Source organism: Festucalex cinctus, chromosome 9, assembly GCF_051991245.1.
Source record: "Festucalex cinctus isolate MCC-2025b chromosome 9, RoL_Fcin_1.0, whole genome shotgun sequence".
NCBI classification, from domain to species: Eukaryota; Metazoa; Chordata; class Actinopteri; order Syngnathiformes; family Syngnathidae; genus Festucalex; species Festucalex cinctus.
In genome coordinates, this window is record NC_135419.1 from 18,768,718 (window position 1) to 18,795,095 (window position 26,378).

General features: G+C 37.5%; 1 protein-coding gene across 5 annotated transcripts in view; it reads right to left on the reverse strand.

Annotated features, from left to right (window-relative positions):
- drp2 (dystrophin related protein 2) overlaps window positions 1–26,378 on the reverse strand; it is a 241,583-nt gene that overhangs the window by 51,116 nt on the left and 164,089 nt on the right. For 4 of the 5 annotated variants that reach the window (XM_077532093.1, XM_077532094.1, XM_077532097.1 and 1 more), the window contains 6 exons: window positions 21,641–21,787; window positions 16,410–16,488; window positions 10,559–10,619; window positions 9,179–9,240; window positions 7,475–7,549; window positions 584–785 (listed from right to left, as the gene is read on the reverse strand). In XM_077532093.1, the coding sequence (XP_077388219.1) occupies window positions 584–785; window positions 7,475–7,549; window positions 9,179–9,240; window positions 10,559–10,619; window positions 16,410–16,488; window positions 21,641–21,787 (626 nt within the window). The remainder of the gene's footprint in view (window positions 1–583; window positions 786–7,474; window positions 7,550–9,178; window positions 9,241–10,558; window positions 10,620–16,409; window positions 16,489–21,640; window positions 21,788–26,378) is intronic. The other variant, XM_077532096.1, reaches the window with a different exon arrangement.

Sequence of the window (26,378 nt, forward strand, 5' to 3'; positions counted from 1 at the left end):
TTTTTTTTCCTGATTTTTTGAATTTTTTTTGTTTTTTTTTGTTTTCTGAATATTTTTTTTCTCCTGTTTTTCTGAGTAATTTTTCCTCCTGTTTTTCTGAATATGTTTTCCTCGTTTTTCTGAATATTTTTTATGACAGAAAAAATATTCAATAAAACAGAAAAAAAATATTCAGAATTACAGAAAAAAAGACCTAAAAAAAACCCAAAGCTCCCTAAAAGTTAGAAGTTAGAAAAAAAACAGATTTTTTTTTTCAAGTACGCTTCTGTAAAAAAAATAAAACATTTATTTCTAAATATATATATATCTATATATATATATATCTATATATCTATATATATTTCACAACAATAACATACAAAATATTTATCTAAAAAAAAATAAAAAATCATCAACATCATTTTTTTTTGTGTGTGTCTGGGAAATGAGCAGTTGACATTTAAACTACGCTAGCAACCAATCAGATGGCTCCAATGCCATATGTAGCTATGCATAACACCCGGATATTGCTAATTGTTGCGATGCTGTCACGCATTAACAAGTGCAACAAGTTTTTTTTGTTTTTTTTAACATTCAAGCCCACCTGTCGTAGACGTTGAGCAGCCAGTTGAGACACATGTCCACGCAGAGCGGAACGTTAACAAGGACGGTCCTCTCCTCCTCCAGCTTTTCGTAAAGCGCCGTCAGGCCGTGGATGACCTCCACCACGTCCATCACGTGCTCCGCCTGGTGGAGCTCCTGCTCCCGAAACACCTCGGCCAAGTTGCTCAGTGCCACCAAATCCACTAAGGATACAACAACAAGATGTGTAAACCATCACTTTTTATGGGTTTTTACACTGTACAAGTAATTTAGAGTTGTGCGTCTTCAATGCAGTACCACACTGGGCCACAAAATGTCTGGCAGCACTGAGCTGCACCATGACGAGAGGCCAGCAAGAAGAAGAGGCCGAGAAGATGTATTGTTGTATGCTCTGCTTGTATGTGTTACAGCTTCATGTGCTTTTTGCTTGAATCTTTAGACTGACCTATTATGCTCATTTCTGCTAGCCAGTTCCTTGTGTTTCACGTTAAATGTTAGCATTAAGCTAGTGGTCGTTCATTTGACAATTTTTTCTTGTATACTTTGTCTGTGTTGCTGCTTCATGGGCTTTTTACAGTAGCATTCGTTTGAAGCTTTAGATTGAACTATTATGCTGATTTCTGTTAGCCAGTTCCTGGTGTTTCATGTTGTTAAGCTAGTGGTTGTTTGTTTGACAAAATGTTTTTTTGTTTGTTTGTTTGCTTTGTTTGTATGTGTTGCTGCTCCATGTGCGTTACTGTAGCAGTTGTTGAAAGGTTAGAATTACCTCAACATCTATGCTAACTATGCTAATGTTCTTTCACCAATCTATGGAGTTTAAAATTGTGTTAGCATGAAGCTTTCCTTTGATGAAATAATATTTTGGTGTTTAAATATACATTGCTGAATTTCTTTGTGTGTTATGGCTCTGTTGTACAGCCCACTTCAACAGTGACAAATATGCGGCTTGAAGGAAGTACGCTTTGCTTCTCATTAGGAGAATGATGCCTTTTGTTTTTCCCCTTCAAAGTGATGATGTGATACAACAATCTTGAGCTGAGAATGTGAGGAGCGGTAGATTTTTTATTTTTTTTGGTGTGTTTTAATCCATTTAAATGTGTTTAAAGCTTATGGGAGTGGTAGAGTTCCATAAAAAAATATTGAAATGTCTCTTTCGCACAGATTTTCGTGCAGCTATCATCATATCCTCTGTGATCAACACTGCAGAGAATTTTCCTGGACTCATGATGGAGAATAGGAATGAATCATTGTTATTCTTTAAAATATTCTTTTTAATGGGACGGGAGAAGGTCTCACTGAACTCCTTTTTTCAATGCCAGCGTTGTATTGATCGAATAATACTGCTTGAGAGAGTACCATAGCGAAGGTATGCGTGGATGACGCAGCGCATTTCACTTCAGATTGAGATTTCTCTGAACCTTGCAGACATTCAAGACACTCTGTGCTGGAACTAGCAAAGCAACCGCAGAACATAACCAATACTTCTACAAGTTTCACAGTAGTCTTTTTTTGTATTTAAGGAAATTATTATTTGATCCAGCTTTTGTATTCAAGCTCATTGTTGTGTCCATGATGTTTATCTAATAACATGCTTGTCTTTCTGAATACTTTAAATGGGAAATGAGCAAATTCAATTTGTTACAATGATGACAAAACACTGAACCCCCTTTAACTCCTTCACCAGCAGCTGTTTTCAAAGCATAGGTTCCTATATAATAAAAAAATATTTTAGGGCATTTGGACTAATCTTTCAAGACCCACAGAATATTAAGTTCCCGTAACAATAAGGTACCAAAAAAATTTGTATTTTTTCCCCCCATTTTTAGTCATCATCAGGAGAAATAGTACCAAAAGCACCGTTTTTTAAAATTTTTTATTTTATTATTTTATTTTAGTTTTTTATTTATTTATTTATTTATTTTTTTTACCAAAAACCTGATAAAAGAGCTTTTTGTAAAGAAGAAATATGTCAAGCAGAACAGTAACTTTGATGCAAATATTGTAAGCTGTTTTGACTTGCCTAAACTCGTCCAACTTCCAACATGTTGGCATTTCTCTCTCTCATAATTTCCAGGACAAGCTGCCATCCATGGGGGGTTTGTTAGTCGTTACAGTGGTTTACAAGCCTGCATTTCACAGACAAGGTAGGTGCGACTTTCTTCTATGCCTACATAGGGCTGACCAATTAATTCATTTGATAATAATTTCAGTCATGATTAGGACAATCATTTGTTGTTGTTTCTTTTTGGTACAAAACAAGAACATTTTTTAAGGTAAAAACTATAAAGACAAATACATTTCTTTGAAACACTATAATTATGCAAGTTCCTTTTGGAACAAACAAGATTTATTAAATTATCGTAGTCGAATTGTGGAGTGTAATAATGGAAACTGTAATGTTGATTATTTGCACAAGCCCTACCTATTGAAAAACATACTTGACAAGTATACTGCATGACGTTAATAGTAGTTAGGTTGCATTCCAGTTGTCATATAATCGATTGTTTTGAATGATGACTGTCCATAGTACTGTTTGTACAAATATTATGAGAACTGAACGAATTATCTAGTACCATAAACAAAAAAGTTATTAGCACCAATTCAGTGTGCATTCATACAGATATAGGTTCAATTCTAATTGCCAATCCACTTGCATCAGTCTAGCCTCAATAAACGAGCACACGGCTGAATCAGCTTTTTTTTTTTTTTTTTTTTACACACTTAAGTGGATGCTTCAAGAGCTGTGACACAAATGTGATCTTCCCACTCCTAAACTAATTTGACGGCACGTCGCTATCGAGCAGCTAAAAGGGTGCACGTTGACGGAAAGTATAATTGGCCCGATCGATAGCGAGGTTGGATATAAGGACACAATCACCTAAAAACGCATTGGTGATGCGCTCTTTATGCCGCACCACCCAGCAAGCGAGCGGCGGGAGGGCGACTGCAGTTATCCGGACGGCCAGCCAATTAAATCCTCTCATGATGTGGAGTCAAAAACTGAAGGAGGGGTTAGTTGATAAGAGAGCAGATAAGAGGACGAGTCACTCAAAAGACACTTTAGCGGAATTTGTGCGCAGGCCCGGGCCGTGAATGCGGGATGTGTAGGAGTGTGGTGGAGTAGACGCGGGCTGGAGGTTAATGGAGGTCAAACCATCGAGCCAAAGAGGACGTCACAAATCAAGATGCCATTAAATGACCATTATCGCATTACCATCTCTACTATCCTAATGATTCACGGCACATAACCAGGAAGTGCACATCATTTATTATGTATGGATTCCTGTTCAAGGAATGCACTCGGTAGTCACTACATTAGCTGGACGGGTACGTCTTATTCGCCCCTAGAGGTACGCGAGCTGTACTTTGGGAGTCTACAAAAATAATTTGCATAGGTCAGGCACTTCTTTTTAGGGCACTCTGATAACCAAACTGCATATTTGAAAAATACGGAAGCATGTTGCATTCACTTAAAAATAAATAAATAAATAAATAAATAATAAATTGTTTTTTTCTGACTATTTTATTTTATTTATTTATTAATTTTTTTTTGGGGGGGGCGCTTATTTTTTTAATTTATTAATTTTTTTCTGTTTTACTGAATATCTTTTTCTGTCATAAAAAAAAACAGGTAAAAAATTATTCAGAAAAACAGGAGGAAAAAATACTCAAAAACAAGGGGAAAAACATTATTTAAAAAAAACAGGAAATTTTTTTTTTCCAAAAAACACAGCACCAACCTGTATATATGACAGGATAGCCAAACGTCCACTTGTTATTATTATTATTATTTTAGTTAATTAGAGGTTAATAAATAAATAAATAAATTTCTCAGAAAAGCAGTTGGTGCTCTGTTTCTTCGAATATTTTTTTTTCTGTTTTTTTTTTTTTAAATCATGTTTTCCCCTGTTTTTCTGAATATTTCCCCCCGTTTTTCTGAATAATCTTTCCTGTTTTTCAGAACATTTTTTTTGTGACTGAAAAAAATATTCAGTAAAACAGAAAAAAAACATTCAAAGAAACAAAACTCCACCAAAATTTAGTCAGAAAAACAGCAGTTTTTTTCTTTTTCTTTTTTCCAACTGAATGCAATACGCTTCCGTAGAAAAACACTATGAGTGTCCAAAAGATCGGCGTGAGTGCACTCAAAGTTAGCATGCTACGCTAAGAGATTTATAAAGATGCTGTTGCCTGTTGATCATAACCTGTTTCCTAATTATTATGAGACATCATGAATATGATCTTCTTCTCATAAAATGAATCATTCATTTTTAATAATAACGCAATAATATTAAAGGTCATTTGAGCAAATTTGTCGCTTCAGAAGTGCGTAACAGACTGGTTGCTCTTCACTCATTAGCTTCCAAAAGGTTGGTGACCCCTGGCTTAGCGAGTGCAAAATTAATAATAATTAATTGTTCATAAGCAGGGCTCATTTTCTGACCTAATAAAGTAACGTCATCAGTAATCAGATTACTTTCCCAGAGATAAACGGTTATGATTTGTAGCAGACTATAACGTGATGATGTGATGAAGACATGTTTATGAGCATTATTGTTATTGTGGTTATAGCTGCCTAGCAGTATGATCTGCATGATGGATTTTTAAATTCGAATTTCACACCACAGTTGCATGCAATAGTGTAGTTGTTGTTGTTGTTGTTGTTGTTTGTTTTGTTTTTTTAAATATTGAACCCATGCAATTTACAACTGGGCACAAGAGTCATATTTCTCCTCGCCCATTAGCTTCAGTAAGCTTTAATCATGCACACAGACAGCAAGCAACATTATAATGCAACTTTGCTACACAAAGAATGAGCGTGATTAATTCGTCTGGCCGCTGCAAAAAAAAGTAATGACGCCACCGTATTTTTTTTAATGCATCATCCCCAGAAGCGCCGATGCTATCTCCTATCGGATAACGCCCTCCATTTAGAAGCCGTACTTCTCTTGAGAAACGGCTCGGGAGTGAAAGATGTTCCGGACGCTTTAACGAGGGCTCTGACCCTGAATCAGAACATTTTCTCGGCTTAACCACGCAGCACAAACTGATTACCTGCTCCTCTCCCAGTCAAATAGACCAATTAGTGGATCTAATTACCTGGTACTAAGGAACTGGTGAATATTAGGAGTGAATTCATTGGCTCTTGACTTTTAATGAATGAATGGCGCTATGCGCATAATAGAGCGCCAACTCTCCAAGAAACCAAGTGAGGCAATGATTCCGAATGACAAACTCTCAGAGCCAATCCTTTTTTCGTATGTCATTCTATAGAAGAACTTGACATAGTGGATTAACGATGCCACACGATGAAAATATATCACTTAACCCTGTGATTACAAACCACAACTGATCCGAAAATGATTAAGATCCCTGTGTGTCTTTCTTCAATTCCTGCCAGTGTGTTCAATTAAACAGGTAGCATGCTAACCACCGCATAGAGGCTGTAACGTTGTAGTACATATGCCAGGCCTGAGGTGGCGCTGTAATGCGGTCACCACAACAACAGAGAAAAAGAATTCGCAAAACAATTTTTGTCTTGTTGCTGGTCGTGTTAGCATGCTGTCAGGCCAAAATTGAGACTAATCTCTCGAAAGAAGACGTGTATGTGTTGTACACATGGAAACACAAGGGCAACGTTTTCAAATGTTTTCCCTTGGGGAAAAATGATCATAAACAGAAACAATAAATAGCGGGTACTTGTAAACTCATTTCCATTTGGAAGGATTAGTATTAGGCTACCATTTAGTCATCAACCTTTTAATTTCTTGGCTTTGCTTTTAAATGTTTTAAATAATAATGTTGCATATTAACTCTTTGAATCATATCGAGTTAGCTTGCATATGAAATTTGCTATAAAAATAAAGCTGCCTTGCATGTTTAAAAAAAAAAAAAAAAAGCCGACTGCAAGCCATCGTTCAACACCAAATTATGCCAGGCTTAACTTAGTTAGCTGACAACAATGACAACAACTTTAATAACCACCACTGTATATTCTTTATCCTCTGTGAAGAATGACTAGTATTACTGTTTTGCTGCCCCCATGTGGTCAAGTCGCACATGCCAGAAGGAACAGCACAATGTACGTGGAAATAAAGCACAAAACGTGACAAACGCTGTTCAATTATTTATGCTCTGTGTCATTGCATCATTACTGTATGTTTTTATAATGTAAAATATTATAGAATGCTATTTTTCTGATTAAAAACACAATGCGACCATTTTGTTGTTTTGAGGTGCTGAGAAACAATCGCATTTCCATTCATGTTGGTGAAGAACGATGACTTGAGATACGAGTGTTTTGAGTTACAATTAAACTTGGATCTCAAGGCACCACTGAATATACTTTCCTCCATGTTTTTTCCGTGCTGTGCTGTGAAACTAGGGACGTAACGATATCCAAACATGGCGATACAATATTACAATATGAAGTTCATGATACGAGTATCACAATAATGTGGGGAGGTTGGCGATAATAAAAAAAAAAAAAAAGGTCACAATATTGTTAAAAAAAAAAGAAAAAAAAAGGAGCTCATACTAAAAGAAAAAGCACAATATTGCGCTTTTGCACATAACAGCAATACCTATAAATGGTTCACAAGCATATGCATATTACGTTCCACTTCAGCAGACGATTGGTGTGGATTTTAAACATAGAAGGCCAAAACATCCCTTGTGAAATTAAACTGCACTAAAAAAAATAGCCACCAGAGGGTGCTAAAACTGCAAAAATGGAAATCAACCTGACTTTTTTTTTTTTTAACAGATATGCTGCTTTTAATATCGTGACATGACGACGACGATATATTGTGGCAGTATTAATATTGCGATATCATCAAGATATTGCCGTTATTGTTTTATCCCTACGTGAAACATTCTGAGTGCAACTTACATCTGAGAGCCTTTTGAACCCGCCGCAGCTTCATGGCCGTTCTGTACGCCGAGAACTTGATGTTGTTCAAATCCGCTGACGGGGAGATACAAACACACAAATGGATGTTGGTCATCGTAGCCGTGTGCGAAGATGCCACAAGTCGTTATCTCTTCGCGTCCTTTTTCCGTGCGGCTCTCTTCTTTTTGTCACATAAGGTTAACATCACCGACGCATGACGTTGTTTAATTACAGTTAATTAAAGGTTAAGCGAAAGGCAATCAGCGCGGCAGCGATGCGGTCCCTGAGGTTATTTTTTTTATTTTTTATTTTTAAAACAACAACACAAGGCTCCTTAATGAGATGCGTGACAGCTTGCGCCCTCAAAGCTAAAAGCCTCAAGGTGACATGATGGCGGTGCCACTGAGGCCCGGCGGAGGTACGTGACTCAACGTACCGCCCGCGTTTATACACAGAAAAACATAAATAGCGGGTATATTTTAGAAGTCATATTTCATTTGACAATACAGTACAAGTGTACAGTGTACTAAAATAAACTAACACAAATTCACAATAACGTAATGTACCGTATCTCCTTATAAAGCAGTGAGATGTTTATTTTATTTAAGCAACTGCAGAAGTCACTGGGATTTAATTTACGAGAGGCAAGGCATTTAGTAAAGGTAAGGTATTTATTTATGCAATTTTGAATAATATCAACACTAAATAATATGAATGAATAAAGATTCCAAACTTGTAAAGCAGAGCTGGGCAAAACCGTCATTTCAGCGACCCGTCATTGACGGATTCCCACCTTTCGATGAGTGCTTCCATATTTTCGGCGAACGTTTATATCACGAAGCCTCGTAAAAGTACACGGACTGTCCTGAGCCGGATCGACGGACGTAAACCTGCCTCATTTGGTGCTCAGCCCGTGCATTTTTTTGCATTCGCCAAAATGCAAACGCACTCGCCGAAAGGTGAGCATCTGTCAATGGCGGACCGATGTAACAGCTTTGCAATAAAGTGTATAAGAGGTTAGAAATTTTGCTCTTTTCTTATTATAAATGTTGTACTTTTAATTACAGTATGTTGAGCATATTGAGCTACATTGTTAATGTATATGAAATTCGCTACAAATTTGTAATTCTAGTGTTTTTTTTCTTTTTGTTTTTTTACAACCCTGAGGAGGTGCTACCTAAGTACAAGTAAACATCTAAAACATGAATAATTCCTGTTTGTTATTAAGTATAATACCCCCCCCAAAAAAATAGTTCTTTATGTGATTTTACAGTACCTCACTTTCAGACTTCCAGTCGCACATGAAGAAAATGTGGCAAACTAATAATTTTACCCCATTCTCCTTGAAAATAAAGAGTAGAATATATGCTAGTTGAACACATTTTCAACATTTACAAATGCTGTGCAGTATTTATTAGAATAAATGCATTTTTAATGATATATATTTTATGGAGGGAAAAAAATAAAGACCGCTCAATAAAAAAATAATACATATTATAATGTAATAACTCTAACAACGATTCTTCTACCTGGACATAAAAACTTTGCACTCACCAAGTTGGAAAAAAATACAGTCATAATGTGCATCCAATATAAACAGAAGGAAAAGGGAAAAACAGTCTTATCTGCAGGATCGAGTGGGCCGCTTTTTAGTATTGAATAAAAAAGAAAGCGTTTATCGTGGCAGTGCAGCATGCGTCTCACCAAGTGCTTGGTACAGTTCTGTCATCTTTGGGTGGTCCCAGCATGTGGTCTGCGCCTGATGGCTGCACAAAAACACAAGAAATACACATTTCAAACATTCATGGAGCGCATTTAAATAGCAAAGGCAAGACTAAGCGTTTCCCATAAAAAAAAAAAAAAAAAAAAAGTGGAACTACACAAAAGTGACAAAAACAATTAAAGCAAGGCTGAGCAATTCAAAAGATTAAAAACACACAAGTTAAATACAAGTTTGTTGTTGTTGTTGTTGTTTTTTAACAGGAGGATCGGATTAGAAGAAAGTTGGCAACGTCTCATGTCTTCGCTCTCTCCAGGCAATTTATTCCACATTTGAAGGGTATTAAAACTGAAGACAGCTCTACTGTGTTTTTGTTCTAGGCACGGAGGCCGCTAGGTCAACTTAAAAAAAAAAAAAAAAAAAAAAAAAAAAAGACAGAGACAAAGCCCCTGAAGGTTGTGTTGCAAATGATACATATAAATATTCATTACCGGGAGCATAACAAACAACACCAACGAGGATGTACGGCGCACACAAAAGAAGCAGCAGCAGCACTGGAAATGTGGCCGCGTATTGACAACATAATCGACAGTCGAGTGCTCACACAGACGGCGCTTGCATTGCCACAATAGATTTCCTCGCCTAATCATTTATTGATCGAGCTGTTTAATAGCAATATCACATTCTAAGAAGGATGAATTTTTGTTTTTGTTTTTTTACAAGGACAAACATGCTCACATTTAATAGACGCATGAGAGGAAAATATAAGACACGTCCATGTCGTACACAATACGATTCTATTTCATTATTTGTTTATTGCAATTTCTTGCCGCTTTTGTGTTGGATCCAATTTCATTGTTATAACTAGTATGTGTACTTTATTGGTTTTATATATATATATATATATATATATATATATATATATATATATATATATATATATATATATATATATATATATATATATATATATATATATATTTATTTATTTATTTATTTTTATTTTTATTTTTTTTAAATGACAGGGGTTCTCAAACTTTTGGAGTCCAGGGAATTTTTTTTAAATTTTTTTTATTAATTTATTTTTTACAAGGACCCGTCATCATACTAATGGCAATTAAACATACGAAAAAAAATGTTGGTACTCTGTTCTTGAAAGAAAAATCCACAAGGTCATTGTGGACTAAAGAATTGGTTTACATCAGTGGGCTTGACAGCGATCCATGACTTTCAAGTCATTCGACCAAAAAATGAAAAACAACACGCCCGCCCTCCCTTCTCCTTTATTCATTTGATTTTTTTGGCTGCTTGTGTTGCCAGGAAGAAACACAAACCGTAGCGAGTGACCGTGATGTTGCACTTACTTGATATAATATGGCACTTTGTTCGGGGAGATGGCACGCTCCCATGGTATCTGCACTGAACCTGCACATACACACACATGGGAAATATATACAGCGGGATAAGCTCGCCATGCGTGAAAAAGCCAGGGTTGCACAATGGCCTCTGTGACATCGTGCCCAGACAGTGTTGTCCATTCAGACCTTATTAACGGGGCGGCTCGGGCGTGGCCAGACAAAGGACAAAAAAAGATAGCATTGTGTTTGTTTGGCACGACCAAATAGGAGGACGAGGAGTGAGGAGGAGGGTGACCGTGCGTTGCATTCCCAACAATGAACCTCAGTGGGCTGGCTTGTGAGCTACATTTGTTATTTCAGCAATGCCATTTGTGACCTTTGTGGCCAGGCCAACAGAAGCCAGTGTTATTGCTTCTGACAAAAAAATAAATAAAAAATAAATCAAGTATATTGCATCAGGTTGATGCAGAATAGGTTCAACCCTGAAAGATTTTAGTCCGTTATGGATGATGTTGAATGAGCATTTTATGCAAATTCAAATGATCAGCTGTAATGACTTATCAATTACATCATTGATTGGTTCCATGAAACATGACATTAGATATTATATTTAATGTTCATCAGCATCTTTGAAGATTTTTTTATTTTATTTTTTATAATTTATTTTGTTTTTATTATTTATTTATTTAGTTATATTAATACTAATAATAATAATAATAATAATAATAATAATAATAATAATAATAATAATAATAATAATAAGAATAATAATTGTTATTATTATGAGTATTTATTTATTTATTTATTCATTAATTTTTTCCACAATATTATCTGCCGCACCAGTCCAGGGTGTCCCCTGCCTACTGCCCAGAGCCAGCTGAGATAGGCGCCAGCAGCCCCCGCGACCCTTGTGAGGAATAAGCGGTCAAGAAAATTGATGGATGGATTATCTGCCGCTTTGAATGTGTGTGTCTTTAGAAGGCGATGCTGAGCCTGGTGAGTGTGCGTCAGCAATTTTAGTTAACGTTGCAGAAAAACGATCCCTGCGAAGCATTTGTTGGCGCCATTAGGTGGCATCTTTGTGCCATGGAAACAAATGGAAGTGAGTTTAGGAGCTTCTTTTAGACAAAAGTAGTCATTTACTGCCATTTTGTAGCACTTAAAATGTATAACTCAAACATACTAAAATGCTGATCTTATTCAAATTTGCTCTGTGTGAAAATGTTGCTGTATGATTGATAGCAGGTAGATGCACAACTTTCTGCCATCTCGTGTTTTTGTCACTATACATCAATGGCACAGACAGATGAACAAATATACATTATTTGTCGTAAATAAATTCTATTTTTTCGATGAATTAAAGAAAGCTGTTTCATTTCCACAGCACAACAGATTATGTATCACAAATCGTGCTCAGTCAGAAGTCGTATCTTCCCACAAAGTTTCCAAAATGGTCAGAAAGTGCGCAAAGAATGAAACGAATGTATTTGAATCCAAGCATTTAAAATGGGGAAGAATATTCCCATGTCAGCTGGGGCGTCTTTGTGCCCGTCTCAGTCACAGCCGTGAACGTCACGCTCGAGTTCACCTTGGCAGCCAAACAGAAGACAAACTGTTGAAGACCTCAGCTGCGTGTGCAAATGCGCGTGTATGTGTGTGTTTCTCGGTGCTTTAAAAGTGAGCAAAGGCAAGAAAAAAGGGGCAGTGAGCCAAGAATGTGCATCGGTTTTAGCGAAGCCTACGGTGCTACCAAAAAGGCATGAAAATCCAGTTCAACGTTGTAAGTAGAAATCGATTGTTATTATTTTCAAAACACAACTTGTGTGATTGTAATGCGTGTTTGCTCAGCCCCCATGCAGATGATGCGGCTCCAGGCAACTTCGTTAGCCAGTCTGGCCCATGGAGCATTCACAGTATCAACAGCCCTGAATTAATTGGTGCATTAATGGAGCCATTTTTATTTTTTTTTAATAGAAGCCTGAAAAAACACTTATTCCACTTATTTTGTGCCATTTTTTTCCCCCTAACTTTTCCTATGCTTCTGAAGGTTTTCTAAAAAGTAGTTTGAGTAAATTAATTTTCAAAATGACATCAATTTAACCATTAAATAATTGCTTAATTTATTTATTGTAAATAATGAAACTGGGAAAGAAATTGCACATATACTGGTACATTTAAATGTGATTTGGATTAAATAATTATTCATGTAAAATTATTCATAAATTATTAAAAAAGAAAACAAATCACAGTGAAACATAAGCATTATGATGAATTCATTTTTCTTCATCTTTTAATCATGTATCTCAATAAATAACTCACTAACTCATTTAGTAAAATTACAAAAATAATGAATTTTTATTAAATTATTATGCAGCTAATATCCGCCTAAAATGGTTAATTAAATTATAATGAATGATTTATATTAATAATTCATCTTTTATTTCTTTATCTTGTGAAATAATTGGCTGATTTACTGTAAATAATATAATAATGCCTGTAAAATTAAATTGAAAATTACATCTAAATAATACAATTTTTAAAATGAGACTGATTTAGTATTTCCTAAAACCCTGTAAACATATCTTACACATTTGATTGTATTATGGATGTTTTAATTGTTCAGCACTTTGAGTTGCAGTTGAATGTATGAAAAGTTCTATATAAATAAAGTTTGATTGATTGATTGATTGATCACAAATGATCCGTCTTATTTTGTTTTTGTTGGGTACAAAAGTTTACTCAGTGCCGGTTTAGACAGTAGTTACTGACGTGTCTTCCATTTCCTATCTATCCTGACATCATAACAAAGCTCCACAGCGCCCTGACGTCTTGGCATGGTGCAGCGAGCTGAGCATCACTGCTATTTACACCGCAGTGATGGCATCTGTGAGCCAGCATGACGGCAGTAAAAAGTGCGCCGGGCTGCCGAGAGACTCCCGCTCACTCACCCCATTACGCGTCATCACAGTCTAAACCGGGCAAAGTAAATCAAATTTTTTTCGGCTTCTCCGCAGCCTGTCGGTGACGTCTGCACAGCGGAGGCTCGAATAAGAGATGGAATTCAAGTGAGAGCAACGAGCTATGTGATGAGCAGCGGCGGGGAGGCTTCTCGCAACATGAAGACAGACCGAGCAAGCTTGCGAGCTACAGCTTCAACCAGAATAAACACGCTAGCTGGGACGGTTTACAGCCTTGTCACGCCAAGCTGAAGTATACAAAATGGGGACGAGCATTTGAGGATGGTTTCTTACAAACTCATTATTGTTCAAATCAAACAGCAACCATCCTCTGGAAACTATCAAGGGACAGTTGACTATTAACAGGTTGTCTCAAAAGTCATTCGGCACTTCCTCTTTTTCTACTTTGTTTGCGGTAGTGTTAATTTTGTCTGCCATTTTTAAATTTAGTCTCACCTTTCGTCTAATTTCAAATTTCAGTCATGCTTGTTAGTTTTTATCAGAGTTAGTCAACCTCATCCAATTTTTTATTTTGTCCATTTTTAGTCAAATATAAGTGAGACCATTTTAGTCTTTATTTTAGTCGAAGAAAATGTATTTTTATTCGTCTCGTTTTAGTCAACAAAAACTATAACGTTTTAGTCGAGTTTTAGTCAGGATAACCATATTCCTTTTATCAGCAGATTACATCCAACCTTTTCGGATCTAAAACTATTTCACATAAAATTTTCTTATGTTTTTGATGAAAAACTAGGAGCTAGTAAGTTAGCCAGCATTAGTTAGCAGTCGAATTAACATTATTGTTGGAACATTATAGCCGTGGATTAATGAAAAGTTATAACTATAATTTTATTTTTTTCTTTATTTTTTTTTTAAGCTTTCACCTTGAATCCACCTCCTGTCTCTCCCATGTGTTTGTGCTGTGTGGTCACATGACAGTGTCACAGACGTAACAGATTAGCACACAAGATTTTACAAAATTATGTAATTTTCATCTCGTTTTTGTTCATGAACGGACATTTTAGTCCAGTTTTTATGAAGTGAAGTGACATTTTCGTCTCCCCTTTATTAGTTGACAAAAATGAATACTGATTTAGTCCCAATTATTGTTTATTAATGAGGATTTTAGTCCAGTCGAGTCCAGTTTTAGTCCGGTGAAAAATGTGTGCTGACGAAATTATTTTTGTTTAGTTTTTGTTTTGACGAAATTAACACTAGTTTGCGGTATCATTTTTATTTTATTTTTTTTGCAAGTATCTTATTGCCATGCCCTTGGCTCCACAATTGACATTGGAGAAGTTGCAAAAATGTTGCCCAGCAAGAAGTTTTCTGTTTCTGAGTGCAGTTCAGCACCGGTTTGATCAGACATGTGCTAAAGGTTACGCTATCCAAGGCAAGTTTCTTGAAACATGATCGGTTCTTGACAAAACACACCTGCTACCACCCGGAGAAAACGTCAAACTCCTATAGCAGGCGTTTGCACAAAGCCGAGGAAAGTCAGCATTGGAACTCCGAATCAGCAAAAGCTCGATTTAGAAGAAGATTCTGACCGTGAGAAAGCTTTCCTGCGTTTGGGTTGTTGAGATTGAGAATCTTAATCTTCTGCTTGAAGTCTCTGAACAACCTGCAGTCAGTACGGGTGACGATGTGTCACTCGCCAAAGCATCCGCTGAAATGAACTTCTGTTGATGCTGAATTCCAGTTGGGCAGTTCGTGTTTTGACAAATTTGCCATGACTAGCGTAAACTGTTCCACATGTTAGCGGATTAAATGGACTTTCATTTTGATCGAGTTTTTTTTTTTTTTTTTTTTAAACATTTGTTTCTTTTTGGCTTTTTAGCCTTTAATGGACAGCGCAGCTGACGAGTTCACTCTTCATATAGACTGCGTGCATGACGTCACATCTGCATATAGATGGCGGGCAATTCGAACCCGAATCCATTCTGACAACCATTGGCCAGAGGCTTTGAAAAAATCCAATAAAACGGCTATTGCAAATATATTTTGGGGCAAATAGCTCCATAGCGCAGCCTGTATAATATCATATTGTTTTAAATTGTAAATATCATATTCTGTTTAATTTATATTGTCTTTTAGCTTTGTTTTTGTCTTTTATTCTTTTTTTTTTCTCTCTAGTGTTTAACTGTTTCTTTGAGTGTTTAAATGTTTTTACTTGTATTTGGTAGTTACTAAGTTTTTAGCTCCAGTGTTTCCTCATGGGGGAGCCTCCACACTGGGAGGGATGGCTGTTGTTCTCCTGCGGGCAGGCGGTTGTCCCAGGGGCCCCTCGGCCCTGGGAAGCAGTGGATCGCTTCAGTCTGTTTGGAGCGGGCCGCGGTAACTGTGGGCCGGCGGTCTCTGGGATGGCATTGCTCCCTGTGGTGGTTGGCCGTCATCCCTATCAGTGTGGATGAACCTCCTCCTGGGTGCCTTTCCTCACAGGGTTCTTCTGTGCCCCGCCATGTTGTGGTTTGCGTGTGTGTCTGTGGGTACGATCATGGGGATATGAGGGGGAGGGATGGCTTTTTCTTTTTGTTGTATGATGGATGTTTTAATTGTTCACCACTTTGAGTTGCATTTGAATGTATGAAAGGTGCTATATAAATAAAGTTTGATTTGATTTGATTTAAATGTTGCCAATGCGACATCCATTGCAGCCTGGTCCTCCTGGAAGGGGAATCACTCCATTTGTGATCCCTTCTCAAGGTTTCTTCTTCCCCCCCACCCAATTTGGGTGTTTGAGATTTTCTTTGCCCTTGTGAAGAAGCCCTTACAAATACATTTAAATGTGAGTTGACATAGAGGAGTTTGTTTACCAATCTGATCATCTGAGTTTTTGCCACCGGGAAGTACGTCGTGTGACATCATGATGAAAAGGTCTTTCAAAGTCTCTGACTTACTTGAAAGGAAGTGCTGCGATCCGGGGCCGAAGTCTCGGTGTGCGTCCTGGAGTTGTTTTAGCCTCTCCTCAATGGAACCCTGAGAAGACACACGAAACAACACATGACGTGAAATCAAAGGGAATAATGCTGCGTGTCACGAATCCCCCCACAATGGCGGCACGCACATGCACAACACCTGCTTCTCCTCTAATAGCCAAGCGTGGAATATAAATGATGTCTTTGGCAAACGATTCCTCTCCTGGAGGATTTTGAAGAGCCTTTGAAGAGCATCAGGTAAGAACGCGCGACGCAGATCACAGAATCATAAATCGCGGCGGAACGAGATCAGCGATTCCTCCGGCAGAAAAGTGGGGGAAGGGGATGAACGGAAAGTCAGGCGGATGAAGGGTATCGCCGCCCGCATGTGTTGCATCGATAACCATGAAGACAAAAACCACGGTGGGATATGACACTATTAAGTTTGCAATCACCCTTGTAGGAGCATTTCGCTTCAGTGATCTTTCTCCTGACATGGGAGTTTGTGTGTCCTCTCCTTGTTTAGATGAAACATATTGGATGCAGGGTGTTGAAACACATCCGCAAACATCGGGAGGTAAATCCAATCCCAGAGATTCGCTCAGGACAAAGAAAGACTAGCAAGGGGCCTTGAAATATTGAAGCAAATGGCGAGTGTGTGAGTGACTCACAGTCGCATACTTTTAAAGTTATTTTTCAGGGCGTCCTTGAAAATGAACTGCTGTGACGTAACTAATTGCTGCCGAGCCGAATGTGATCTGCTGCGCTCTGGCAATCCGAGCAGCCGTAAGGAAGACAAATGCCTACATTAGCATGGATCGACAAATATTAGCAAATCAAATTCGGACATCCATTCTCGCTGAGAGCGGGGCGGACAAAATCAACACGGTGCAGAGAAGTTGGGCGGGGTTTAGCGCAGGCAGGTTTTAATGAAGATGGAAATAGTTTTGGCGGGCAGTGTCAAAGTGAACAGTTGATCTTCTGCACATTTTATGACACCTTTAAGATCAGCCACCCTCATAAATATGGACTCCTTACCATAGAAAAAGGAAATGTAAAACTTGTTGTGATGCAGGAACACAATATGGACTGTTTCGGCTGCTCAGTACAAGTTGACAAAAAATAATACTAATTTTTAAAAAAAAATCTCTTTAATAATAATAATTGATTTCATTTTTAATTTAATTTATTTAATAATGTGCATTTCGAAATAATTTATATGATGATTTGATTCAGGAGTGTCTCAATTACATTTTCATGGCATTCTGGAGGATATACGTGCGATATCTGGGGAATGCACGGGATTTACTTTCGAGTTCAGTTAGGTTAAATTTCACCTATCTTGACATTTGACAGCAATCCAAAAATACCCTAAAAGTCATCTTCCACCCTGAAATGTGATTACTTGTCCTAAAGATTAACATGTTTAACTCATTCAAACCCAAAAATATATAAATATGTTTTTTAATACTTTTTCTTTCACTTCCAAAAACGTATTTACATATTTTATTATTATTATTGTGATTATGATTATGATTATGATTATTACTATTATTATTATTATTATTTTTTTTATTATTTTATGCAAGAACATACAAAAGGCTTTGATGCAGCTTCTGACCTGAAGAGGTCGCTTAAAGCAATGGTAGTTATCACATAAAGCAACCAGAAGGTGGTAGCAGAGTATAAAAGATCTGTCAAGATGGAGGTGTGGTGGTGGACACAAATGAAGGGAAGCAGGGCAAGGAGACAGAGGTGAAGGCAAAAAGGGATTTAATAGAACAAAACAAGGAGGTAAACGAGGTACTGGTAAGAAACAACAAACAAACTCAGGGAAGGCAAACTTGGGAGGAACGATGGGGCAAAAATCCAGCAGCATGTCAGGAGGAAATAACAATGAATCGACAACGGGCATCGGGGAGACAAGAAACTAAATACACACACACACTAATTGACACAATTAGACATAACTGGGCAAGACACAGGAGGAAGAGGATGCTAATTGGTTGACATATGGGGAAGGGCAGGCAAACAGGTGGACAAGACAATGCTTGACAAGAGTAGGGGGGCACACAAGGACAACAACGCAAAACACAGATCATGACAGAACTGAAAGAAACCTGAGGATAAAGACAGAAACCCAAACTAAACCTGAACCATAACAAAAGTAAAAAAAATAAATAAATAAATAAAAAAAAACTAACCAAAACCAAACCAAAACCATGACAAGATCAGCCAGGGCCATGTTGCAACAAGCTATTTTTGCCAGTGTCTTCAACAGGTTTGTGAATAATAATGAAACTTAGCTATAGTCTCATGCTAATTGCTGCAAAACGGAAACAGATATAAACATACTTTTTTTTTCCTGATGAAAGAAGAGACTCTAATATTTCTTTTGGTAGGTTCCAGGTTTTTATAGCAATAGAACACCATATTCTGTGGGCTTTGCAAAATCAGTCAAAATCCAGTAAAACAGCGAAGAGGGTTGCTTCAGTGAAAATGGCTGCGAGTGAATGAGTTTTAAAATGTCATTGTTTTGGACATGTGCTACTCTAATGAATTTTTAATTTACCAGTGTGTAAAATTACATGTCATAAATGTTACAGGATAGTGTTTAATGAGTTTAAAATAGAGATTGAAACAGTCCCGGAAACTGTCTGTGTCGCCCCCACACGCACATGTTGGTCTCTGAAGAGTCGTGGGGGAATCTTGTAGTCTTGTACTGTATACATATTTGTGTTTTTATGAAACAGTGCAGACAATGTTCATGGTGTAACTGTTCGTGTACCCACCACATTTGCACAGGTTTCCGACAGAAACATCCACCAATTATCTTGGGTGAATCTCAAAGCAGTGGAAGAAAACAGGCAAAATTGACACATGCATGGAAAATGAGCAGTAACAGTAAAAACAAAGCAAAAAAAAACTATTACAACACTTGTTCTCTCATAACCACTCTGGATTTTTACCAAATTTCCAAAATGAGTCACTGACCATTATCACATTTTGTCATCAAATGAGGTACTAATGGAAAAATATGTTTACTATTCTATTATGCTAGTGTGCCGCACTGAGGAAAAAAAAAAAAAAGCAGACAGCTGTTTCGAATCATTCCCCCGTCATTAGCAAAATAAGCTAGCGCAAGTGTAGCTAATTAAGTGGTTGGTGATGAGTATATCAAATATGATCAGTACAGAAATGTTGTGTGTGTGTAACTCAAACACGATTCGGAGAGAAGAGCTTGAGAAGAATCGTGCCGTGACCTTGCGTGGCTGCCAGCAATCCAATAAGTTCAAGGCGGAGGACAAAGGCGACTGTGGAAGCAGCCAACTTTACTTGCTTCACTGGATTACAAAACAAGGCCCCCGGTTTAATCTGCTGTGTGTCGTCGTGTCGGCCAACTGATTCACTCGGAACCGTTTCAAGGCCTCCGAGGCAAAGAAACAAAATGAAACGAGGCTGATCGAGGCAACAAGTGCACGGATGAAACGGGAGAATTGATTTTGAGGAAAAAAGAATCGAGAGATGATTCCAGTTTTGTTATGACCTTGTCAGACACGTTATTTAATGTATATGTGTTAAACAATAAAGGGTTGATTGGCTTTAACTCTTGCAAGCCCTGTGGGACAAATTTTGTGAAGGTTTTCCTGAAGCTACTGTTAATTTCGTCAACGAAAACTAAACAATAACAACACACATTTTTCACCAGACTAAAACTAGAGTCAACTAGACTAAAAGCCCTCATTAATAAACAATAACTGGGACTAAATCAGTATGCATTTTTATTGACAAATGAAGATGAGACGAAAATGTACTTCACTTCATAATTTATGGACATTTTATATGATTTTTGTAAAATCCTGTCACTGCAAAGATTTCACTGTGACACTGTCAAGTGGCACACAGTGACACACCCACCCCCTTCCAAATCTGCAGCTAGCAAGTGCAACATGCACAAACACATGGGATATACAGGAGGTGGATTAACGGTGAACGGTTTAAAAAAAATGTAAATTCTAGTTATAATGCAACATTAATCTAACGGCTATAATGTTCCAACAATAATGTTAATCCGACCACTAGCTAATGCTGGCTAATTTACTAGCTAATAGCATGGCGCCATATTAGCCACTTGTTGATAATACTGTACTGTAATTGTGCGTCAAGTTGTTTTTCATCAAAAAGATGAGAGATAATTTTTTGTGGAATAGTTTGAGATCCGAAATGTTCACCATAATCTACTGACTGAAATACTGAGGTTAAATGATTGTCCTGAATAAAACAAGACTAAAATGTTGACAGTTTTTGTTGACTAAATGTAGACAAATAAAATGATGTTTTCTTGGACTAAAATAATGAATAAAATGCTAGATTTATAGTTGACTAAAAATGAAGTCAATAAAAATGGGATGAGGTTGAATAACTATGATAAAAACTAACAAGCGTGATTGAAATTTATGGAGGACCAAAACTGCCAAAATTTGAAATAAATAACAGACAAAATAAATAAATAAATGACTAAAAGTGAAAATAAAAAATATAATTCAAAAATTATATCTAAAAAAATAAGTATAAATGGATATAAATCTGTTTTTTTTTTGTTTTTTTTACTTTTTGTCATTTATCTATTTATTTAGTCATTTATTTATTTATTTAGTCATTTATTTATTTAGGCATTTATTTAGTCATTTATTTATTTTGTAAGTTTGTCAGTTTTGGGCCGTACTGCCAAGTCGAAATGTTATTCAAATGAGTGGGCGGTCCTAAGCGTGGATTGGGTTGGACTCCACCCAAGAAAACAGCCTGTCATTGGTCGAGTGAGCAGCTCGGCTAACAAGGAAGTCTGACTAAATGACTAAATAAATAAATGATTAAATAAATAAATAAATGACAAAAAGTGAAAATAAAAACGGATTTATTTCCATTTATATATATATATTTTTTAATATAAATTTCAAATTATATATTTTTATATTTATATTTATTTTCATGTTTAGTCATTTATTTATTTAGTCATTTATTTATTTATATAGTCATTTATTTATTTTGAATTTTGGCAGTTTTAGTCCTCTATAGAAATTGGACTAAAACTGAGACTAAGTTTAAAAATGGTGGGTAAAAATGAAAACTACCTAAAGCTTAACTTCCACTGTCGTGCAAAAGCTTGAAGTAAACAAAACATAGTGGCTAACATTGGAACCAACAATCCGTACCTGTAGCACTTTCCATCTGTTATTGAGGTGTTCCAGTGCGCGAGCGTTCTCCATGGACAAATGGACGTCGGAAATGGCCAGCTGGTGTGCCAGGTCGTTGATGTGCTTCATTCCCTCCTTCACTTGTGTCAGTTCTTGCTTGAAAAGCTACAGCAGCACAAAAAGCGGAATACATCGTTGAAAGTCACATTTCAAAATTGGACTGGGTGAAAATGAAAATCTTCATAGCTTTCGTCTCAGTTCTTATTTTTTACTACTTAGGTTTACATGCAGCGGTAATAAAACACTGAGCGCGAACACAGCTTATGGGTGCATATTTATTTATTACTGTGCCACTTATTTTCCTCTGTCAGCTGTTTTTAATACTTTCGGCCATTTTGAGTGCACATCTTAAAAAAAAAAAACTTGAAAGTTGAGATGAACCTGGAGGAGAAAATCTTTTATATGATATTTATGTGCGATGGGACTGCTTTAACAGCACCGTCACGGTTATTACACGCCTTCTGGGAGAGCAGATTCAGTGAGTGAGTCTGCGGGAATTTTAGCGCACACACAGACTGACACATCAAATAACAACAATTATGCAATACAGTGTTGCCTTGCTATAACGCGGTTCACTTTTTGCTTTTCGTTCATTGTATCGCGGATTTTGTTCAGTCTATTTTTGTATGCATTTGTTTTTTACATTAATGTAGCTATTTTATAAAATTTGTGAAGTTTTGATCATTGAGAATCTTTAAATAAGAGAGAAATGTGAGAAATTGTAAATGCCTCAATGAGAGAAGTGCATAAACTGTGTGGTGGTGGAGGGGGGAGGGGTTAGAGCCTTAAAACATTTATAATAAATGTAAAACATAAAGCTATTTTTTGTAACCTAACCCCAGTGGAAAACGAGGGAGCACTGTATGTAAAATTTCCTGACAAAACAATGGCAAATTTTTAAACCTAACAGTATATCCCAAAATATGCATGTATTGCAATCACTTGAAGAAAAAAAAAAAAAAAAAAAAAAAAAAAAAAAAAAAAAAAAAACAAAAAAACGCTTTTTTTGGGGAGCTTTTTTTTTTTTTTTTTTTTTTTATTATTTTTTTAAAATATTATTATTATTATTATGTTTTTCTGAATTTTTTTTCTGTTTTACTGAGTATTTTTTCTGTCATAAAAAATACTCAGAAAATATTATTCAGAAAAAAAGGAGGAAAAATTACTCAGAAAAAAACAGGGGGGAAACATTACTCAAAAAAACAGGGAAAAAAAATATTCCAAAAAACAAGAAAAAACATTGTACCAAAAAAACGGAGCACCAACTTCTGTTTGTCAGTTTTTTTTTGTTTTTTGTTTTTTTTAACCTCTGAACTCCAAGTGACTTGTTGCAGACCTGTATATATGACTGGATAGCTGATAGCTGACGCCAGTGCAAGCCGCTGAAGTCACTTGGGCGGCCATCTTGTTACTCCCACCTTGCGAGCAGACTATAAACTATACGAGCTGTATATTTCTCACTTGTACGTCTTACACCGTATAGTTTATACAGTCGTCTGCTCGCGAGGTGGCAGTAACAAGATGGCCGCCCATTGACTTCAACGGCTTGCACTGGCGCATATGGGCTATCGGCTATCCAGTCATATATACAGGTCAGTGGTCTGCAACAGGTCGCTTAGAGTTCAGAGGTAAAAACAAATAATAATTACTCAGAAAAACAGAAGTTGGTGTTCTGTTTTTAGGAATATTTTTTTTCAGTTTTTTTAAATGATTTTTTTCACATGGTTTTCTGATTATTTTTTCCTCCTGTTTTTCTGAATAATTTTCCACGTTATTTTTAAATATTTTTTTTATGACAGAAAAAAATATTCAGTAAAACAGAAAACAATATTTTTATAAAAACAGAAAAAAATACTCAAAAAAACAAAGCTCCCCCCAAAAATTATTTTTTGTTGTTTTCAAGTGAATGCAACACGCTTCCGTAGTAACATACTTAATGATTCAATTAAGTATATTGAAATATATTGTGCAAAAGATTAATTAAAAAAAATATCCAAATCAATGTTTGAAAAGAAACCTGCAACAAAACATTAAATAAAATGTGTTCATACATACAACTGAACAGTCATATAATATACTGGATTTAAAAAAAAAAAAGTCACTATATGATTAAAAATTTGATCATAGAATCCAGTAATTCTTTTGCATACCACTAGGAGGAGCCCACGCACCTTTAGCCGTGTTCGTACCGTCGTACCACAACGGTGTAGAAGTTTAGTTTCGAATTTGTGGTGAATTTTATTAGGAGCCTTTTGTTTTTTGCAGAACTCATTCCAGTTGGAAGGAAAAGCAGCGACAAGCTGTGACATTTTAAGGCTCACTAACTGATCTTCTCAATTTGAAAAAGATCAACAGTTGATAAGGATCAACTCACGCAGCCCGGCGGCTCATGACAGCGTCTCATTAGCATGCGGCGTCACATCCGCTTTTTGTGTGCGTGCATTTTTGGGTTTCATCGCTCGCTGACTGACAAGCAGGCCCCAAAGGTGGGAATGAAGCGTGCCGGCTGTGACGCAAGTCCACGCTCCCGACATGATTATTTTGCCGTTTTGCCCTAATGAATAGCGGCACGCAATTATAGGTGGCAACGACTCCTCCGTAATGACGGAGCCAATGACCTGCCGCTTGTTTAACAACATCTGCTCGAGCGAGGATTCTAACCCGAGCCATCGTAGGGGGGTGCGTCCTTGTCATCATCACGGTGACTAAAACAGCGGAGGGCTCAATTATTCATGAAAACATGAAAACTGTTTCTGTGTTGTAATGGATTAAAAACCCACTGTTGGATATGGGGAGGATGTTTTCTCTTCAAGGCAGAGAAAGGATCATGTATCACCGGAACAAGGAGGTTTTACCTTCAAGTCCCAGGTCAGTTACTGTTCAAATGAGTCAAACTTAACAATAAAAAAAATACTCTAAATGCCATTCTTTCACCTTGAAATTTGAGGAAGTGAATAACACGTTCAAGAGTAAGCGGTCGTTTGGCCGATTGTTTTTTTTGTTTTGTTTTTTGTTTTGCCTTGACTTACAAGCAAAAATTTGAGATAAGAGCAGCGTCACATCACATCAAACAGTCTAACAGACAATGTTAATGTCAACTTAAACATTAATTAAAGAAAAAAAATGCACACTTTGCATTTAAAACACCCACAAGCAAGTTTAGCTTAATGCTAACAAACAATGCAATACGCCATAGACGGGCTAACTAATAGCATAAATGTTGCAGACTTATAAATCTTTAATTAAAGGGATACTTTCCTTATTTAGCCATTTTGGGCAGTCAAACATGAATATTGTGCCTATAATAAAGTTGATATTTTCATGATTTTTCATGTACAATTAGTACCTTTAAAAACACATTTTGCAACTTGCTGTCGACTGAAAATGACATCACAAGGGCTCAGGTAACCAATCACAGCTCAGCTTGTGAATGTCACATGACCAAACCTAAAAAAACAGGTGATCTGTGATTGGTTACCTGAGCCCTTGTGATGTCATTTTCAGGCAAAAGCAAGTTGCAAAATGTGTTTTTAAAGGTACTATTTGTACATGAAAAATAATGAAATTATCAAATTAATTTTAGGCAAAATATTAACTTTTTATTGTTATAATGGGCTAAATAAGTATTCCTTTAAGAAAGATATGATGATGATGATAATAATAATAATAATAATAATAATAATAATAATAATAATAATAATAATACCCCTCCGTGAGCCGGCACCTTAACGTGGTGGAGGGGTTTGCGTGTCCCAATGATCCTAGGAGCTATGTTGTCTGGGGCTTTATGCCCCTGGCAGGGTCACCCATGGCAAACAGGTCCTAGGTGAGGGGCCAGACTAAGCACGGCTCAGAAGACCCCTGATGATGACGACTAAAAATGGATCACGTTTTCCCTTGCCCGGACGCGGGTAACCGGGGCCCCCCTCTGGAGCCAGGCCTGGAGGTGGGGCTCGCTGACGAGCGCCTGGTGGCCGGGCCTGCACCCATGGGGCCCGGCCGGGTCCCCCTTCCCAGGGGCTCACCACCGGTGGGAGGGGCCAAAGGGGTCGGGTGCAGTGCAGGCTGGGTGGCAGCCAAGGGAGGAGACCTTGGCGGACCGATCCCCGGCTACAGAAGCTGGCTCTTGGGACATGGAATGTCACCACTCTGGCAGGGAAGGAGCCCGAGCTTGGTGTGCGAGGCCGAGAAGTTCCAACTAGACATAGTCGGACTCGCCTCCACACACAGCTTGGGCTCTGGCACCAGTCCTCTTGAGAGGGGTTGGACTCTCTTCCACTCTGGAGTTGCCCACGGTGTGAGGCGCAGAGCAGGTGTGGGCATACTTATTGCCCCCCGACTCGGCGCCTGTACGTTGGGGTTTACCCCGGTGGACGAGAGGGTAGCCTCCCTCCGCCTTCGGGTGGGCGGACGGGTCCTGACTGTTGTTTGTGCATATGCACCAAAAAGCAGCTCAGAGTACCCATCCTTTTTGGAGTCCTTGGAGGGTGTGCTGGAGAGCGCTCCCTCTGGGGACTCCCTCGTCCTGCTGGGGGACTTCAACGCTCACGTGGGGAATGACAGTGAGACCTGGAGGGGCGTGATTGGGAGGAACGGCCCCCCTGATCGGAACCCGAGCGGTGTTCTGTTATTAGACTTCTGTGTTCGTCACGGTTTGTCCATAACGAACACCATGTTCAAGCATAAGGGTGTCCAT